This window comes from Pseudophryne corroboree, chromosome 4 (genome assembly GCF_028390025.1).
Source record: "Pseudophryne corroboree isolate aPseCor3 chromosome 4, aPseCor3.hap2, whole genome shotgun sequence".
NCBI classification, from domain to species: domain Eukaryota; kingdom Metazoa; phylum Chordata; class Amphibia; order Anura; family Myobatrachidae; genus Pseudophryne; species Pseudophryne corroboree.
The window spans coordinates 176,404,539-176,424,233 of NC_086447.1; the positions used below are offsets into that span (position 1 = coordinate 176,404,539).

The 19,695-nt window shown below is 49.0% G+C and overlaps 1 protein-coding gene across 1 annotated transcript; it reads right to left on the minus strand.

Annotated features, from left to right (window-relative positions):
* Positions 1-655: 655 nt before the first annotated feature.
* Positions 656-19,234, minus strand: LOC134911222 (galactose-3-O-sulfotransferase 2-like). Its single transcript, XM_063919529.1, has 3 exons — positions 18,905-19,234; positions 5,501-5,942; positions 656-1,529 (listed from the first exon to the last, which is right to left on the minus strand). Exons 2-3 carry the CDS (start codon positions 5,927-5,929, stop codon positions 720-722), a joined length of 1,239 nt encoding a protein of 412 aa, XP_063775599.1. The 5' UTR covers positions 5,930-5,942; positions 18,905-19,234; the 3' UTR covers positions 656-719.
* Between the last annotated feature and the right edge of the window lie 461 nt (positions 19,235-19,695).

Sequence of the window (19,695 nt, forward strand, 5' to 3'; positions counted from 1 at the left end):
TTTTAATATACATAATGGTAAAAAAAAAATAATTTAAGAGCAATTAAAAATATACATACAGAGGTGTCCTGCTGCAGCTTAGCGGCGTATAGCAGCTTGTTGTAGGGGGATCACGATACAAATGCATCACGGCTGGCTCCCATTACACTCAGCGGTTGGGGCATACACACGCCAGCTCCCAGTGAACTGAATGCATAGTGTACTCCCCGCCGCTATGTAGCGATCAGTGTGCACACAGCAATACTGCAAGAGGACACATCTGTATCTTTGCATATACTACATACACTCCAGGCACTAACGCCAGAGTCTGCAGGGAGGGGCGACCTCCAACCTGAGTTGCTACTGCTCATGTGCAGACTGCAGCCATATTTATTGTGTACTAGTGTCACAGTACTACACACACGTGCAGTACTTAACACCTGTTAACTGCAATACCCTGTGTTTGATGCCACCTTTGCATTACCACTGTGTTCCTGCATTACACTGTACCTGTTCTATATCAATAAACCCTGAATTCTGCTTAATGACTCTTTGTGGCTAACAGTTCATTTCACATCCGCTGTGCACCAGTTGTAACCATCATCCCAATAGGCTATTTCTCAATAATATTTACTTCAAAAATAAATTATTAGTGTAATTTTATTATTTTCATGTGAGAAAGTGCAACTTTATAAAAATGGAAGGCAGCATTTATAGGGGCACTATAAAAAAAATATGGCTTAATGGACAGGTTGGTTTAAACTATGACCAAATGAAGTAAATTTACGTTTAATGGACTTGTATAACAGTTGAGTATACTGAAGTTCTGGGGTCACAAGTCTTTGACACAATGACCTCTCAGCCTCTCCAAGTCCTGGTTTCAGGTTGTAACCAAGAATTCTGGACAGTCCAGCTTGGAACGGTTGCAGAGAGTTGTCTTTTATTCTCTTTGGGTCAACTTGACCTTGTAGACAGAGCTCTGAATGCTCAGCCCTCCTCCTCTGTAGTTCTTGTACCTCACGTTGCATCCTGTCTCGCCCAAACATTTCTACCTGTTCCCAGAAGGAGTTGTTAAAGTAGATATAAAGATGCCAATCTAACTGGTTCCAGGATTTGATCATCTCTTCAGTTACATGGGAAAGGACTTTTCGGCTGGCACTGCTCCTACTGTTTAGTGGAAAAGACAGGACATCATCAAAACTCCAGCAAAGAGCATCTTTTAAAAGCACTAAAGACTCGTCAAAGTACTCTGTAATCAGGACCAAGTTAAAAGTTGTTTCCACAGCTTGTCGGGTCAACTGGAGGTGCTTTGGTGTTACCATGCCATCTTGGTGAAACCCAAGATCAAATGTCATGAGATTCCTGCCATAACCGCTGAATGTACTTGATGCGTTGTAGTATTTGTAGGGGTTTTTCAAGAACTCTTCCAAGCTATATGCCTTTTCAAAGATGTCTGTGCCCTTATAATATGAGAATGATGACTCCATCAGTGAAACTGGATTCCGCAGTATGGTGAAATAAAATGTGTCATTTGACATCACCTTTTCCACCTGTGAAGAATTGCAGCTCAAATTATTCTCTTCACTTTCACCATTTTAATTGCAAACTGATCTTAACCTATTTTTTACATCTTTTGTAATGGGATGCTGTCAATTTACCTACAATCAAAATCCTGATGGTCAAAATACAGACAACTACTGACCAATGGTCAAAATCCCGACGGTCAAATACAGACAACCATTGACCGGTGGTCAGAAATACAGACAAGGTCAAAATACCGACATTTAAAGTGTCGACAGGTCAAAAAATCGACACGGTTTTCATTATTTTTTTCACTGAAACCGACTTGTTCATACTTTACCATCTCAGTGGATGGGGGAGGGGGGTTTATAATAGTGGCCGAAGCATGGCGAGCCATGCGAGGGGATGCGGTACACTTATACGGTGTCCATGTCGACATACACACAAAAATGAAATAACCCGTGTCGACTTTTTGACCTGTCGGAATTTTAAATGTTGGTATTTTGATCATGTTGATATTTTAAATGCCAGTATTTTGAGCATGTAGGGATTTTGACCTTGTCGGTATTTTGACCACCAGTCAATTGCTGTCGGGAGTTTTGATTGTAGGTAAATTATACTGATCCCTTTGTAAATGCTATAAAGTTATTCCATATAAGTCATATGGACTTTAAAGGCTACAGACATCTCACATACTCCACACTCTGGATTATTTATAATGCAGCAGTAGTGTAGCAATGGCAGTGCCAGAGGGAGGTGCAGTGGGACCGCCCCCCAGCTAAAATCCCCCACAAGGGTTGGTGCGGTTCTATAGTTGTTCCAGACACTTTAAGAGGTGATGCACCAGCATCACAAGTTCACGGCAGCAATGAGGGCATAATGTTGGTTCACTGATGTTCTGGCTGAGACTGGAAGAGGGTGCACTGCAGAGTATTGGATGGGACTGCCTGTAGATGGAGGCAGACAGGACTGGAGGGGCACACCTCAGAGTATGGCATCCATAAGGTAAATTCAAGTCTGTGTGGTGTGTGGGAGGGGGGTGTTGTCAAAGAACATTATATAAGAACGCTAATTTATATTCTATATGTATAGTTGGGTCTTTACAAGCAACCCTTTTCTCACCTATTCCAATATCTGTTTAGAGCACATTACAAGACATAGAGATTGGTATGTGGGGGGCAAATTTACTAACCATTAATTTTGATCAATATTCAGTTGTTTATTTTAATTGGATACATTTTGACTTTATCCCAGAGGTGCACACATCTGCAAACTTTTCTCTGTGGATCTATTCTTTGAGGGTGTAGGTGACCACCCCAGCAGCTGTTGCGCACTACTGTTTTGAAGTGCAGTTTTCTGTTCTTTATCGTGAATATTCAATTGATGTTTAGTAAATTTACCCCTGGGGAATGGAACAATAAAAATCATGCAGGTGGGGGAGGCACAGTACAGGGCATACAAATCAGTGACATGCGGTGAGGTGGGGCAGAGCCTTTCCCAACAAATTAATGTATACCCCAGAGTTTTTACTATATAAAGCATGGGTCTTCAACCTGGGGCCCTCCAGCTGCTGTGGAACTACACATCCAGGCATGCCCTGCCTCAGTTTTGAATGCCTTAATAGCAAAACTGTGGAAGGGCATGCTGGGATGTGTAGTTCCACAGCAGGTAGAGGGCTGTAGGTTGAGGATCCATGATATAAAGTATATATGAAAATACAAAAGAATATATTAGAAATATCTTCTTTATATTATTCTAATCATTTTTATAGTCAAAACTCTAGAGTAACATGTCTATGACAGGTGAGACAGTTTTTTTTTCTTTGTGAGGCACACAATCGATCGCTTAAGGATGGGTCACTAGCACATCATGCATCAGTTGTGTGTCTGGGACTGCCAGGGAGCTGCTGGGGAGTTCAAGGGAAATTGGATGCGGGCCGTCCTGATGTATGGCCAGCATTAGTTGAACTGAACTTCCTATGCCTTCAAATTACAGTAACTGCTCATATGACTAAAGGGGGACATGTACTAAGCAGTGATAAAAGTGGAGAAGTGAGCCAGTGCCCATGACAACCAATCGGCATTGACGTAATATTTATAATTTTCAAACTATAAAAGTAAACAGAGCAGCTGATTGGTTGCCATGGGCAACTTCTCCACTGGCTCACTTCTCCACTTTTATCACTGTTTAGTACATGTCTCCCTAACTACAGATTGGATTTATTTGACAAAAGTAAGGGCACAAATTAAGCTCTGTGATTTTAATTGTCTTATTTATGGAATTCAATATTAAATACATTGGTTTATTTGCTGTCTCTGCCTTCAACTGTGAAGCATTTTAGAAGCAGAAGTCTTTAACCACTTGCCTGGCATGGTCGCACCAGATGTGACCACACCAGCAAGTAATTTATCTGACCTGGTTGCACAGGATGCGACCAGTCAGATAAACAGTGTTAGCAGCGGCAGGGAAGGGAAACTTCCCTCCGCTGCTGCTCACAGACGGACGAAAGGTTTTAACTAAAATCATTTTGGATAGGGTTAAATTTATGTTCTTCACCTAATTCACTCATAAAAAAAAACCCTGACAATTTCGGAGCATTTTTATGGGGGGGATACCCCCTGTTCTTTTTTCGTGTCATTATATTCATGGAATGCTCTGGTCCACCTCTTGTGATCCTCTCTGCCATTACTATTAACAAACTCAAACTTCAAGCGTCTAATACAGAATTTGAATAAGGAAAAATTATCCAGCATGCTGGTAAAGTTATGTTGTTAGAAATATTTCCAAAACCATGGGCCACAAGATGTTCATCTAGGGGGAGATGTATGAAGCAGTGAAAACAATGGAGACGTGAGCCAGTGGAGAACTTGCCCAAGGCAACTAATCAGCATTGAAGTAACAGTTATAATTTACATACTATAAACTTATACAGAGCAGCTGATTGGTTGCCAAGCGCCACTTCTCCACTCTATTCACTGCTTAGTACATCCCGCCTAGTCTTACTAGCATGTAATACAATTTACAGGTTGAGTATCCCATATCCAAGTATTCCAAAATACGGAATATTCCGAAATATGGAATTTTTTGAGTGAGAGTGAGATAGTGAAACCTTTGTTTTCTGATGGATCAATGGGGGTCATTCCGAGTTGATCGTAGCTGTGCTAAATTTAGCACAGCTACGATCGTAAACTCAGACATGCGGGGGGACACCCAGCACAGGGCTAGCCTGCCCCGCATGTCAGTGCCCCCCCCCCCACCCCACCCCCCGCACAAATACAAAAGCATCGCACAGAGGCCTTTGTATCTGTGGAGTAACACCTGGCCAGCGCAGCTCCTGCGGCTGGCCGTGAGTTGTGTGTCGCTGCCGCTAGCCGCATCGGCTGCGTGAGACGTCATGCAGCCACCGTGCCACGCCCCCCCAACGGTCCGGCCACGCCTGCGTTGGCCGGACCGAGCTTACTAAAACGGCAGCTTAATGCCGCCGTTCAGCCCCCTCCCGCCCAGCGACCACCTCTGTCTCAGAGGCGATCGCTGCCCATCAACGACTGCCATGCGCCGGTGCACTGCGGTGCCGGCGCATGCGCAGTTCTGACCCGATCGCTGCGCTGCGACAAACTGCAGCGAGCGATCAGGTCTGAAAGACCCCCAATGTACACAAACTTTGTTTAATACATAAACTTATTACAAATATTGTGTTAAATGACCTTCAGGCTGTGTGTATATAAGGTGTATATGAAATATAAATGAATTGTGTGAATGTAGACACACTTTGTTTAATGCACAAAGTTATAAAAAATATTGGCTAACATTACCTTCAGGCTGTGTGTATAAGGTGTATATGAAACAATGTATTCTGTGCTTAGACTTGGGTCCCATCATCATGATATCTCATTATGGTATGCAATTATTCCAAAATACGGAAAAATCCCATATCCAAAATACCTCTGGTCCCAAGCATTTTGGATAAGGGATACTCAACCTGTATTTAGTTTGAAGGTACCTCTGGCCGCAGGAACCGCATGTGGTGACACATGATGTCATAATGATGATGGGTATTCCTGGTGAATCCTTCTACAAAATAAGCATTGAAATAGCTGGGATAAAGGAACTGTGACATGTTATAAGCAGGTAGGGCAAACGTTAGGTTCTGTGATTCTCCAAACCGGAATAGAATGTTCATGATGGTGCTGCTGGCTGTCTTATGCGTCTTCAGGAAGAAGATGTGGGTGTGAGGCTGACAAGACCTCTCCGCCCTTATTATCACATTAGGTGAGTTTTCCCGACCGCCCACACTGTGTTCATGTGGCTCCTCTAAGGGATCACTATTATGCAATATGGTTGCAGAATTATCAGACTGACTCCTGACATTGATTTTCCTCCAGGTACCATCATTGGCTCTAGCTGTACTGTCTGACAGTTCAGGAATCATGGGAACAGAACACCTGTGTGAGAGAGGTTACGTTCAGTCATGTTCTCATGGTTGGCCTGCAGCACATACATTAGATGCAGATGTTTCTTAGAGTTAATCCACCCTCCCACTAAAAAGACCATATATCATATTACAATCATTGGCAATCTGGGCTTATTTCGGCACATAGACCAGTGTGATACCAGAGAACAATATCAATACGGTCATTTTTAGGCATGCTCTAAGATAATGGTGCAGTGCTTAAAGTGGTCTGGGAGAGGAGGTGGAACTCACCCCCACCCTGTGGGTGCCATGCCCCTAGCTCCTCCTCTTCTTGCCCATCTAGCAGATGACACACCCCAGCCACTCCCCTTCTTGCCCGCCTTGCAAAACATTTGGAATTTTACTGATTTCCAATATAAAATACTTCTTCTGACACACACTGTAATTCTATGAACAAAACTACAACAACATACATCTCTTATCTTACAATATCTCCCAGCTCAGCCTTCCATTATGCACAAGATCTGTGTCTCTCATACACACCAATTACCTGCTACCAGTCATATTTAGGACTTTTTTTATGCAGCACCTTCTCTGTACAATGCTCTCCCATGCACAAGACTTTCCTCTAATCTCCAAACCTTTAAGCATTCCCTTAGAACTCACCTCTTCAGGCAGCTTACCATACTCCAGAACCACCATTACCCCCATAAGTTATTCTGCTCAATTACCTACTACTCAGTCCACACATAATTTTACATATTTTCTCTTTCTGCACTCACACATCCCGCTATCCCTAGGCCAACATTATCCCAACTGGGATAACTGGATCATACAGCCCACCAAACACCTCTGTAATCTAACTAGACTTGTATTATGTGCAGATCTAGGCTGGACAACAGGGGTCAGCTTTCCACCCTGGCACATCTTACTCCTCACACAGCTCTCTCCAGTGGCGTGCGGTGAGGTCAGTGGCTGGTGAGGCACTACAGCCATAAAGTCTGCCGAATCCTGCCGATGGCCCCTACCGCCGCCGAGCCAATGCCCGCTACTTGCCCTGAGCCGCTGCCTGCTGCCACCACCAATGGCTTACAAACTCACCCACCATCAACTGACCCAGCCCTCCACCACTAATTTGCATCTCAGTCCGATGCCGCCAATGCCCGCTGCCTGCCTGCTCATCATACTTGTGATATATTGTACATTTTTATAGAAAAATTAAATAAAATTAGTGTTTGGGACTGGGAAGGGAGTGGGAGGAGGACATGAATGCAATTTTGTTGTCCAGGGCTTCCATTAACTTAATGGAAAAGGGTCTGAATGGGTAAAAAAAAAAATGCATGAGGTCCCCCCCTCCAAAGTATAACCAGCCTCGGGCTCTTTGAGCCGGTCCTGGTGTTTAAATACTGGGAAAAAATTGGACAGGGGTTCCCCGTATTTAAACAACCAGCACCGGGCTCTTTGTCCGGTCCTGGTTCCAAAAATACAGGGGACAAAAGATGTAGGGGTCCCCCGTATTTTTAAAACCAGCACCGGGCTCCACTAGCCAGGGACATAATGCCACAGCCGGGGGACACACTTATGTAGGTCCCTGCGGCCGTGGCATTACCCCCCCAACTAGTCACCCCTGGCTGGGGTTCCCTGGAGGAGTGGGGACCCCTTAAATCAAGGGGTCCCCCCCCTCCAGGCACCCAGGGGTGAAGCCCGAGGCTGTCCCCCCCATCCGTGGGCGGTGGATGGGAGGCTGATAGCCACGTGTGTAAAAAAAAAGAATATTGTTTTTTGTTGTGGAACTAAAAGGCCCAGCAAGCCTCCCCCGCTTGCTGGTACTTGGAGAACCTCAAGTACCAGCATGCGAGGAAATAATGGGCCCGCTGGTACCTGTAGTTCTACAACAACAAAAATACCCAAATAAAAACACAACTCGCACACCGTGAAAGTAAAAGTTTATTAAAAACACACTTACACACTCACACATACTTACCTACATCCCACGCCGGTCACGTCCACTTGTCCAGTAGAATCCAATAGGGGTACCTGTAAAAATGAGAGATAGATTACTTACCTACATCCCACGCCGGTCACGTCCACTTGTCCAGTAGAATCCATTAGGGGTACCTGTAAAAATTAAAATTAGGCTTAAGGTGGGTACACACTAGAAAGATATATCTGCAGATCAATTGATCGGCAGATATATGTACGGACGGATCGGGCAGTGTGTTGAGCATACACACTGCCCGATCCGTCGGGGACTGACGTCATGAACTGGGCAGGCGTGTACACACGCCCGCCCAGTTCAGCTGTCAATCACCGCCGGCCGCCGCAGCATGTGTACGGGCGGTCGGCCGACCGCCGTACACACACAGCGACGCGCCAATATATCGGTAGATATATTGGCCGTTGGCTGTGCTGCGGGGCCGACGCAATACGTCTGTGAACGACAGAGTTCACAGACGTATCGGCCGTACACACTGGCCGACGGACTAGCGATATATATCGGCCGTTCAAGAGAACAGCCGATATATCGGCCAGTGTGTACGGCCATAGTTCAATCCACAGGAGGGAGAGAGGGAGAGAGAGAGAGAGAGATGTGCTGTACTCACCACAGGCGCCTCAGGCTGTCCCTGCACTCCGGACGCGGCTCCGCTGCAGACAGACACCCGATGCTGAGGCTGGAGGCCCGCCGCTGCTGAACTTTTAGCACTTGCCTTCCAGTTGCGCCCGCTGCCGCCGCTGCAATTGTCTCATACACAGGGCCCCAGGCAGGGGCGATCGCCAGCAGCAGGTGACGGAGTAAGGGGGGGGGGGGGGGGGATGAAGGGAGGGGAGCAGCTTACTATCCCGCCACCTCGTATGGATGATTGGACCAGCGGATCCAGTGCTGGATCCGCTGTCCAATCATTTCTGCCTTGCTGACAGTGATGTCAGCGAGGCACTTCTAGAGATGCCGCTTTGCCTATGTTTTTCAATGGGCTTTTACAGCCCAGTTCTTGGCCCCGCCCCCCGCTCGATCCCCGTTTCCATTATCTACGGGAGGCACTGCTATCAGTGCCTCCCAAACCTATTTCAAGCCCTAAAATTATTAGAATAAAATAAAGAACATACTTATGACACAGAATATGTGTCATAAGTATGTTCTTTGTGTTATTTTAATAATTAATCACAGGGGAGGCCCTGCCTCCCCTGGCTGTACGTCCCTGGCTCTCTCCCCTGACTGACACAGCCTATACCCCACACAGCTCTGTTCCCTGACTGACACAGCTTATCCTCACACAGCTTTCTCCCTTGACTGACACTGCTTATAACCACACAGCTCTCTCCACCAGTGGTGCGGTGCCGAGAGAGGGGGGTAGAGAGTACAAATTACCTGGGCCCAGGTCTGATGTGGGGGCCCACGCCTCCTGTGATTAGGCCATGCCCCTTGAAATGGACCTGGGCCCAGCCAGGCTCTCTACTGCCCTGGTTGGGAGGCATGCCATGTTCCTGTGAGTGGGTTCTTCTCATGTGCTAGACACGCCCCCAAAGAGGTGTGCACATGTCCCCAGCATGCTGTGGTCACACCCCTCCAGGGAAGGGGGGGGAATGGGCGGGCCAGGAAGTTCTTGTATCGGGGCCCAGGATTTCTCTTGACAGCCCTGCTCCCCACTGGCGAACACAGCTTATACCCACACAGCTGTCCCTATTGACTGACACTGCTTATACCCCACACAGCTCTCCCCCCTGACTGACACTGCTTATCCCCACACAGCTCTCCCCCCTGACTGACACTGCTTATCCCCACACAGCTCTGGCCTCTGACTGACACTGCTTATACCCCACACAGCTTTTTCCCCTGACTGACACTGCTTATCCCCACACAGCTCTGGCCTCTGACTGACACTGCTTATACCCCACACAGCTTTTTCCCCTGGCTGACACAGCTTATACCCCACACAGCTCTGGGCCTAATTCAGACCTGGTCGCAAGCAGGCGTTTTTTGCACTGCTGCGACCAGGTAGTCGCCGCCTACAGGGGGAGGGGGTAATCGCTGTGCAGGGGTGCGAATGCATGTGCAGAGAGCTGCAAAAACAAAAGTTTGTGCAGTCTCTGCACAGCTCAGGACTTACTCAGCTGCTGCGATGATCCGGCCTCGAGCTGACGTCAGGAACCCTCCCTTAAAACGGTTCGACACACCTGCGTTTCTTTGGACACTCCCTGGAAACGATCAGTGGACACCCACAAACGGCCTCTTCCTGTCAATTTTCTTGCGATCGCTGGTGCAATCGCTTTCTTCGGTAAGTCCGTCGCTCTCCGACGATCCCCATCGCCCGGGGACAACGCACCTGAGCATTGCGGAGCATACGCATGCACAGTTCTGACCTGATCGCAGCACTGCAAAAAAACGTAGCGTGCGATCAGGTCTGAATGACCCCCTCTATCCCTTGACTAACACAACCTATACCCACTCAGCACTGTCCCCTGACTGACACAGCTTATACCCCACACAGCTCTGGCCCCTGACTGACACTGCTTATACCCAGTCAGCTCTGTCCCCTGACTGACACAGCTTATCCCCACACCGTTCTCCCCCCCGACTGATACTGCTTATACCCACGCAGCTTTTTCCCGACTGACACTAGCTTATACCCCACACAGCTCTCTCCCCTGACTGACACTGCTTATACCCCACACAGCTCTGTCCCCTGACTGACACAACCTATACCCCACAAGGTTCTCCCCCTGACTGACACAGCTTATCCACACACAGCTTTCTCCCCTGACTGACACAGCTTATACCCCACACAGCTCTCCCCCTGACTGACACAACCTACACCCCTCACAGCTCTCCCTCCGACTGAGACAGCTTATACCCCACACTGCTCTCCCCCGACTGACACAGATTATACCCCACACAGCTCTTCCCCCTGACTGACAGTTTATACTCCACACAGCTCTCCCCCCTGACTGACACTGCTAATACCCCACACAGCTTTTTCCCAACTGATACAGCTTATACGCCACACAGCTCTATCCCCTGACTGACACTGCTTATACCCCACACAGCTCTGTCCCCTGACTGACACATCTTATACCCCACACAGCTCTCTCCCCTGACTGACACATCTTATACCCCACACAGCTCTCTCCCCTGACTGACACTGCTTATACCCCACACAGCTCTCCCCCCTGACTGACACTGCTTATACCCCACACAGCTCTCTCCCCTGACTGACACTGCTTATACCCCACACAGCTCTGTCCCCTGACTGACACAACCTATACCCCACAAGGTTCTCCCTCTGACTGACACAGCTTATCCACACACAGCTTTCTCCCGACTGACACATCCTATACCCCTCACAGCTCTCCCTCCGACTGACACAGCTTATACCCCACACTGCTCTCCCCCCTGACTGACACAGCTTATACTCCACACAGCTCTCCCCCCTGACTGACACTGCTAATACCCCACACAGCTTTTTCCCAACTGATACAGCTTATACGCCACACAGCTCTATCCCCTGACTGACACTGCTTATACCCCACACAGCTTTCTCCCCTGACTGACATTGCTTACACCCCACACAGCTCTGTTCCCTGACTGACACAGCCTATACCCCACATGGTTCTCCACCTGACTGACACAGCTTATCCACACACAGCTTTCTCCCCTGACTGACACAGCCTATACCCCACGCAGCTCTCCCCCTGACTGACACAACCTATACCCCTCACAGCTCTCTCCCCTGACTGACACAGTTTATACCCCACACAGCTCTCCCCCCTGACTGACACTGCTTATACCCCACTCAGCTTTCTCCCCTGACTGACACTGCTTATACCACACACAGCTCTGTCCCCTGACTGACACTGCTAATATCCCACACAGCTTTTTCCCAACTGATACAGCTTATACCCCACACAGCTCTATCCCCTGACTGACACAACCTATACCCCACAAGGGGGGTAATTCCAAGTTGATCGCAGCAGGAAATTTTTTTAGCAGTTGGGCAAAACCATGTGCAGTGCAGGTGGGGCAGATATAACATGTGCAGAGAGGGTTAGATTTGGGTGGGGTGAGTTCAATCTGCAATCTAAATTGCAGTGTAAAAATAAAGCAGCCAGTATTTACCCTGCACAGAAACAAAATAACCCACCCAAATCTAACTCTGTCTGCACATGTTATATCTGCCCCCCCTGCAGTGCACATGGTTTTGCCCAACTGCTAAAAAATTTCCTGCTGCGATCAACTTGGAATTACCCCCAAGGTTCTCCCCCTGACTGACACAGCTTATCCACACACAGCTTTCTCCCCTGACTGACACAGCCTATACCCCACACAGCTCTCCCCCTGACTGACACAGCCTATACCCCACACTGCTCTCCCTCCTGACTGACACAGTTTATACTCCACACAGCTCTCCCCCCTGACTGACACTGCTAATACCCCACACAGCTTTTTCCCAACTGATACAGCTTATACCCCACACAGCTCTATCCCCTGACTGACACTGCTTATACCCCACACAGCTCTATCCCCTGACTGACACTGCTTATACCCCACACAGCTCTATCCCCTGACTGACACTGCTTATACCCCACACAGCTCTGTCCTCTGACTGACACAACCTACAGTATACCCCACACAAGGTTCTCCCCCTGACTGACACAGCTTATCCACACACAACTTTCTCCCCTGACTGACACAGCTTATACCCCACACAGCTCTCCCCCTGACTGACACAACCTACACCCTCACAGCTCTACCCCCTGACACTGCTTATACCCCACACAGCTCTGTCCCCTGACTGACACAACCTATACCCCACAACGTTCTCCCCCTGACTGACACAGCTTATCCACACACAGCTTTCTCCCCTGACTGACACAGCTTATACCCCACACAGCTCTCCCCCTGACTGACACAACCTACACCCTCACAGCTCTACCCCCTGACATTGCTTATACCCCACACAGCTCTGTCCCCTGACTGACACAACCTATACCCCACAACGTTCTCCCCCTGACTGACACAGCTTATCCACACACAGCTTTCTCCCCTGACTGACACAGCTTATACCCCACACAGCTCTCCCCCTGACTGACAGCTTATACCCCACACAGCTCTCCCCCCTGACTGACACAGCTTATACCCCACACAGCTCTCCCCCCTGACTGACACAGCTTATACTCCACACAGCTTTTTCCCAACTGATACAGCTTATACCCCACACAGCTCTATCCCCTGACTAACACTGCTTATACCCCACACAGCTTTCTCCCGACTGACATTGCTTACACCCCACACAGCCCTGTCCCCTGACTGACACAGGCTATACCCCACACAGTTCACCCCCTGACTGACACAGCTTATCCACACACAGCTTTCTCCCCTGATTGACACAGCCTATACCCCACACAGCTCTCTCCCCTGACTGACACAGCTTATACCCCACACATCTCTCTCCCCTGACTGACACAGCCTATACCCACACAGCTTTTTCCCCTGACTGACACAGCCTATACCCCACACAGCTCTCCCCCTGACTGACACAGCCTATACCCCACACAGCTCTCCCCCTTGACTGACACAGCTTATACCCCACACTGCTCTCCCTCCTGACTGACACAGTTTATACTCCACACAGCTCTCCCCCCTAACTGACACTGCTAATACCCCACACAGCTTTTTCCCAACTGATACAGCTTATACCCCACACAGCTCTATCCCCTGACTGACACTGCTTATACCCCACACATCTCTCTCCCCTGACTGACACAGCCTATACCCACACAGCTTTTTCCCCTGACTGACACAGCCTATACCCCACACAGCTCTCCCCCTGACTGACACAGCCTATACCCCACACAGCTCTCCCCCTTGACTGACACAGCTTATACCCCACACTGCTCTCCCTCCTGACTGACACAGTTTATACTCCACACAGCTCTCCCCCCTAACTGACACTGCTAATACCCCACACAGCTTTTTCCCAACTGATACAGCTTATACCCCACACAGCTCTATCCCCTGACTGACACTGCTTATACCCCACACAGCTCTGTCCTCTGACTGACACAACCTACAGTATACCCCACAAGGTTCTCCCCCTGACTGACACAGCTTATCCACACACAGCTTTCTCCCCCTGACTGACACAACCTACACCCCTCACAGCTCTACCCCCTGACACTGCTTATACCCCACACAGCTCTCCCCCTGACTGACACAACCTACACCCTCACAGCTCTACCCCCTGACACTGCTTATACCCCACACAGCTCTGTCCCCTGACTGACACAACCTATACCCCACAACGTTCTCCCCCTGACTGACACAGCTTATCCACACACAGCTTTCTCCCCTGACTGACACAACCTATACCCCACACAGCTCTCCCCCTGACTGACACAACCTACACCCTCACAGCTCTACCCCCTGACTGACAGCTTATACCCCACACAGCTCTCCCCCCTGACTGACACAGCTTATACCCCACACAGCTCTCCCCCCTGACTGACACAGCTTATACTCCACACAGCTTTTTCCCAACTGACACTGCTTATACCCCACACAGCTTTCTCCCGACTGACATTGCTTACACCCCACACAGCTCTGTCCCCTGACTGACACAGCCTATACCCCACACAGTTCACCCCCTGACTGACACAGCTTATCCACACACAGCTTTCTCCCCTGATTGACACAGCCTATACCCCACACATCTCTCTCCCCTGACTGACACAGCTTATACCCCACACATCTCTCTCCCCTGACTGACACAGCTTATACCCCACACATCTCTCTCCCCTGACTGACACAGCTTATACCCCACACATCTCTCTCCCCTGACTGACACAGCTTATACCCCACACATCTATCTCCCCTGACTGACACAGCTTATACCCCACACAGCTCTCTCCCCTGACTGACACTGCTTATACCCCACACAGCTCTCTCCCCTGACTGACACAGCTTACACTGAAAAGCGTCGCCCGAGCTTGTGTAAAACTGCATAGTTTTGTGTGAAAGTACTTTGCGCGTGCGCGCTGCGTACCATACGCATGCGCAGAACAGCCGAATTTTAGCCTGATCAGGGGCAAAAGCAGGATTTTCTTGGGGGGGTTTCCGTTCACGTATGCATGTACATATGTTGTGATATATATATATATATATATATATATATATATACACATACATACATACATACATACATACACATACACTTCTGTACATATATATACATACTTACACACAGCATACATACATGCATGGCGTACTTTCAAATACATATATACATAACTACTCGGATCAAACATACACACTGCAGACACACACACACGGAGCATGCATACATATATATACACATGCATGCATACATACATACATACATACATACATATACACACAGAGAGCATACATACACACAGCATATACACATACACACACATAGCATGCATACACACAGCACATACACACACATAGAATACATATACACACATAGGATACATACACACGGCACATGATACACACATAGGATACATACACAGCACATGATACACACATAGGATACATACACACAGCACATGATACACACATAGGATACATGAACACAGCACATGATACACACAGGATACATGAACACAGCACATGATACACACACAGGATACATGAACACAGGCCATGATACACACACAGGATACATGCACACAGCACATGACACACACGTAGCTTATAAACATATAGCACACTCCCCCCCCCCTCTTCCTTTCAAACACCAGGGCAGTGGGTTCCTCACCCAGCCAACTAAGCCCCCCCTACACTTAAAACAAATACCTGTGCTCAGCTGTAGTAGAGTTCACTGCAAACATTTCCGTCCTGCCTCACCTGGCCGGCCAGCTCTGTCACATGGGAGGTCTGCCTGGGAGGAGCTGCAACTTTCTCTGCAGCTACTGTTGCTCCCCGTACATTCAGCCAGCCTGCCTCCGTCCTCTCCTCAGTTAGTGGAGGCAGCTGCCGGCAGTCGCACCGCACAGTCTATTTGCGGATATGATTAATCAGCTGAGACGATAGATCGGCGTGCAGGGGGGGTTTCTAGGTACTCGGAAACCCCCCCCTGCGCGCGCGTATGCTGATCGCTACGCTGCGAAAACCGGCAGTGAGCGATCAACTCGGAATGAGGGCCAGTGGCGTCACAAGGAGGGTGCGGGAGGTGCGGCCCGCACCTGGGTGTCACCCGCCGAGGGTTGACACCAAAATGCCGGCTCCTGCTCAGTGACAGAAGCCGAGTGCTGCACTGTAACATTATGTGCAGCACTCGGCTCCTGACAATGTGTAGGAGCCGGCACTGCAGTCACAGCACTCCCCGGAGGGCAGCCCCACCTCCCGAACCCACAGAGTGACGAATAAACTGGGTCGGTATGTGAAGCCCTCCCCTTTGATGAAGCTCCACCCTTTTTGACAAAGCCCCACCCCTTTCCCCGGCACCGCACCGGGTGCATTTATAGTAAGTGACGCCTCTGATGAGGGCCAATATACAGAACAGCTCCACTTACATATCATCCACTGCAGACGCACATGATATGAGGCAGTAATCTGCAGTATTAGCAATGACTCTACTTTTGCTTTCCCTAATCATACTGGTCTCTATATTTTCTCTCAATTTATACCTTCGTTGCTCAATAGAAACATAGAATTTGACGGCTGATAAGAACCACTTGGCCCATCTAGCCTGCCCTTTTTTACCATATTTTTACCTCAAACCTTATTGATCCTTATTTCTTTGTAAGGATATCCTTATGTCTATCCCATGCATGTTTAAATTGCTCTACTGTCTTAGCCTCTACCACCTCTGATGGGAGGCTATTCCACTTGTCCACTACCCTTTGCTCTATGCTTAGTTAATATATAACCACTTTATTTTGGAGAGAAACCTGATTTTTTAAATGTGTTTCAATTTCTATGTTGCAACTGACAACTGAACTCCTACAGCAACCCTATGATAGGGTTAGGCTATCTATACATCAGTGGGATGTCTGCACGATGCAACATCTCTTGCAACAGGACCCCAATATCTGCAAGTGCATACACACTTGCCGATTTCGGCTGTGACGAGCAGCGGTGTGGGGAGGAGCAGAGCCATGCTGCATGTGGCCCTCGTAAACAATATCGACCAGCGGGAACGTGCATCAAACCAAATATCGAGCAAATACAATTTACAATATCGTAAGCATCTGGCCGATATCAGACGGATTGTATGCGATATTGCATAGTGTGTATGCACCTAGGGCCGGTGCTAGTGTGTTCGGCGCCCCCCTGCAAATAATAAATTTGCGCCCTCCCATCCGTAAAAAAGGGATAGTGCGCACTGCAAAAAGGGGTGTGGTCACAAAAGGAAGGGGCGTGGCCACAATGGTACCCACAATTCAAATTACGCAACACAGTATTACAATCTTATGCACATTAACCCAAACGTAGTGTCCCTGATTCATATTATGCCACATAATAGTGCCCCTTATTCACATTTAAAATCGATGACAGGGCCGGTTCTAGATCTTGAAGAGCTCAGGGCAACAGTTTCCTTTGGCCATGCTCAGAATAGGAACAGTGTGCGCCGAAGGCGCGCGCCAAAAATATAGGGCCACAGAATAGTACCAGTTCACATAACCCCACACAGTAGTGTCCGTTAGTCACATAACCCCGCACAGTAGTGTCCGTTAGTCACATTACACCGCACAGTAGTGTCCGTTAGTCACATTACACCGCACAGTAGTGTCCGTTAGTCACATTACACCGCACAGTAGTGTCCGTTAGTCACATAACCCCGCACAGTAGTGTCCATTAGTCCCATTACACCGCACAGTAGTGTCCGTTAGTCACATTACACCGCACAGTAGTGTCCGTTAGTCACATTACACCGCACAGTAGTGTCCGTTAGTCACATTACACCGCACAGTAGTGTCCGTTTGTCACATTACACCGCACAGTAGTGTCCGTTAGTCCCATTACACCGCACAGTAGTGTCCGTTAGTCCCATTACACCGCACAGTAGTGTCCGTTAGTCACATTACACCGCACAGTAGTGTCCGTTAGTCACATTACACCGCACAGTAGTGTCCGTTAGTCACATTACACCGCACAGTAGTGTCCGTTAGTCACATAACCCCGCACAGTAGTGTCCATTAGTACATTACACCACACAGTAGTGTCCGTTTGTCACATTACACCGCACAGTAGTGTCCGTTAGTCCCATTACACCGCACAGTAGTGTCCGTTAGTCCCATTACACTGCACAGTAGTGTCCGTTAGTCACATTACACCGCACAGTAGTGTCCGGTAGTCACATTACACCGCACTGTAGTGTCCGTTATTCACATTACACCGCACAGTAGGGTCCGTTATTCACATTATACCGCACAGTAGGGTCCATTAGTCACATTACACCGCACAGTAGTACCCTTATACACCTTACGCCATACAGGAGAGCCGCTGTTACACATTACGCCAGAGTAGAGCCCATTATACACATTATGAAGGTCATTGAGACCCCGCTGTAATAGCGGCCCTCAGCGCAGTTTGCCAGTGGCAGCAAACTGTGCATGTGCAGTGGGTATGAGGCCACACACATTGCGGTCGCTTCCCCAATGGATGCGACCACAATGTGATTGATAGGCGACAGCGTAGCGGAGTTAAGGTGTTGCGGGGGTGACGCTGGTAAAAAAGGGGGTAGGCCGGGACGTCACACACAGCCGCTCCCATAAAAAAATGGCTGCTTACCAGGCTTCACTGCCAGGGGTCAACCACCTTAGATCAGATGCGTCCGCAATCAAATTGCGGATGCATCGGGAGGCGGCGCCACACATGCTGGGCGGCCTTGCCTTGTGCTGGGCGGCCCTCAGCATGTGCAGAGATGAACGCAGATCTGGATGCATATACACTATCTGCATTCATCTTTGAATAACCCCCTATGCCAGGTACAGCCACTCATTCCCTCCACAGTGCAGCCCCGTTACCTGCAGGAGGTCCCGGCGCTGGCGCTGCTCCTCCTCTCCCTTCTCCGCCTTCTTGCAGGCTCCGTTAATTCAGCGGCTGTAGGATGTCGGCAGTGATGATGGGGGGGGGGGGAGCGGGTACTAATTACCCAGGCCTGGGACTTATGGAGTGGCCCAGCATGGACCCTGGTCTGCCACACTCCCACCACTATCCCTCTTTACTGGGCAGCAGCATATTGCTGAGCCTCTGCCTGTTACTGTATAGGTGGGGTGGGGGGCGGAGGGTGCTCACACTGTTCATGTTTCTACTCCGAATTTACCCTGCCAGAGGGCTGGCCAGGGGCTCAGGGATCATCAGGCGCCATAAAGATTTAAAAAACAAAACAAAAACTTTTTCCATAAGGGGGCGTGGCCACGCCTCTCGCGATTAGGCCACGCCCCCAATACAGTTCGGAATGGGGGATGGCGGCGGCGGCAGCAGAGTTGTGTGAGGGGTGAGTCACTCTGCACAGTGCCTGCAGTCTCACTGGGGAGGAGGGAGCCACGCTACCCGCTGCCAGCGCCGCTACCTGTCATCCAGACTGACAGGCGCAGCGGCAGGGTAGCAGAGCAGGGAGAGCGCCTCTTCACCTCAGCGCCTCCCTGCAATGCATACCCTTGCTGAGCGGGTAGCGCCGGCTCTGTATGCACCCTTACTGATTACTGTGTCTGCCTATTTTACATTTCTGGATTTACTGCTCAAATTTTTGACATTATTTAAACTACATATCTTTCCCAGGGGTTAAAAGCGCAGGTTATGTTTTGGAAGTTGT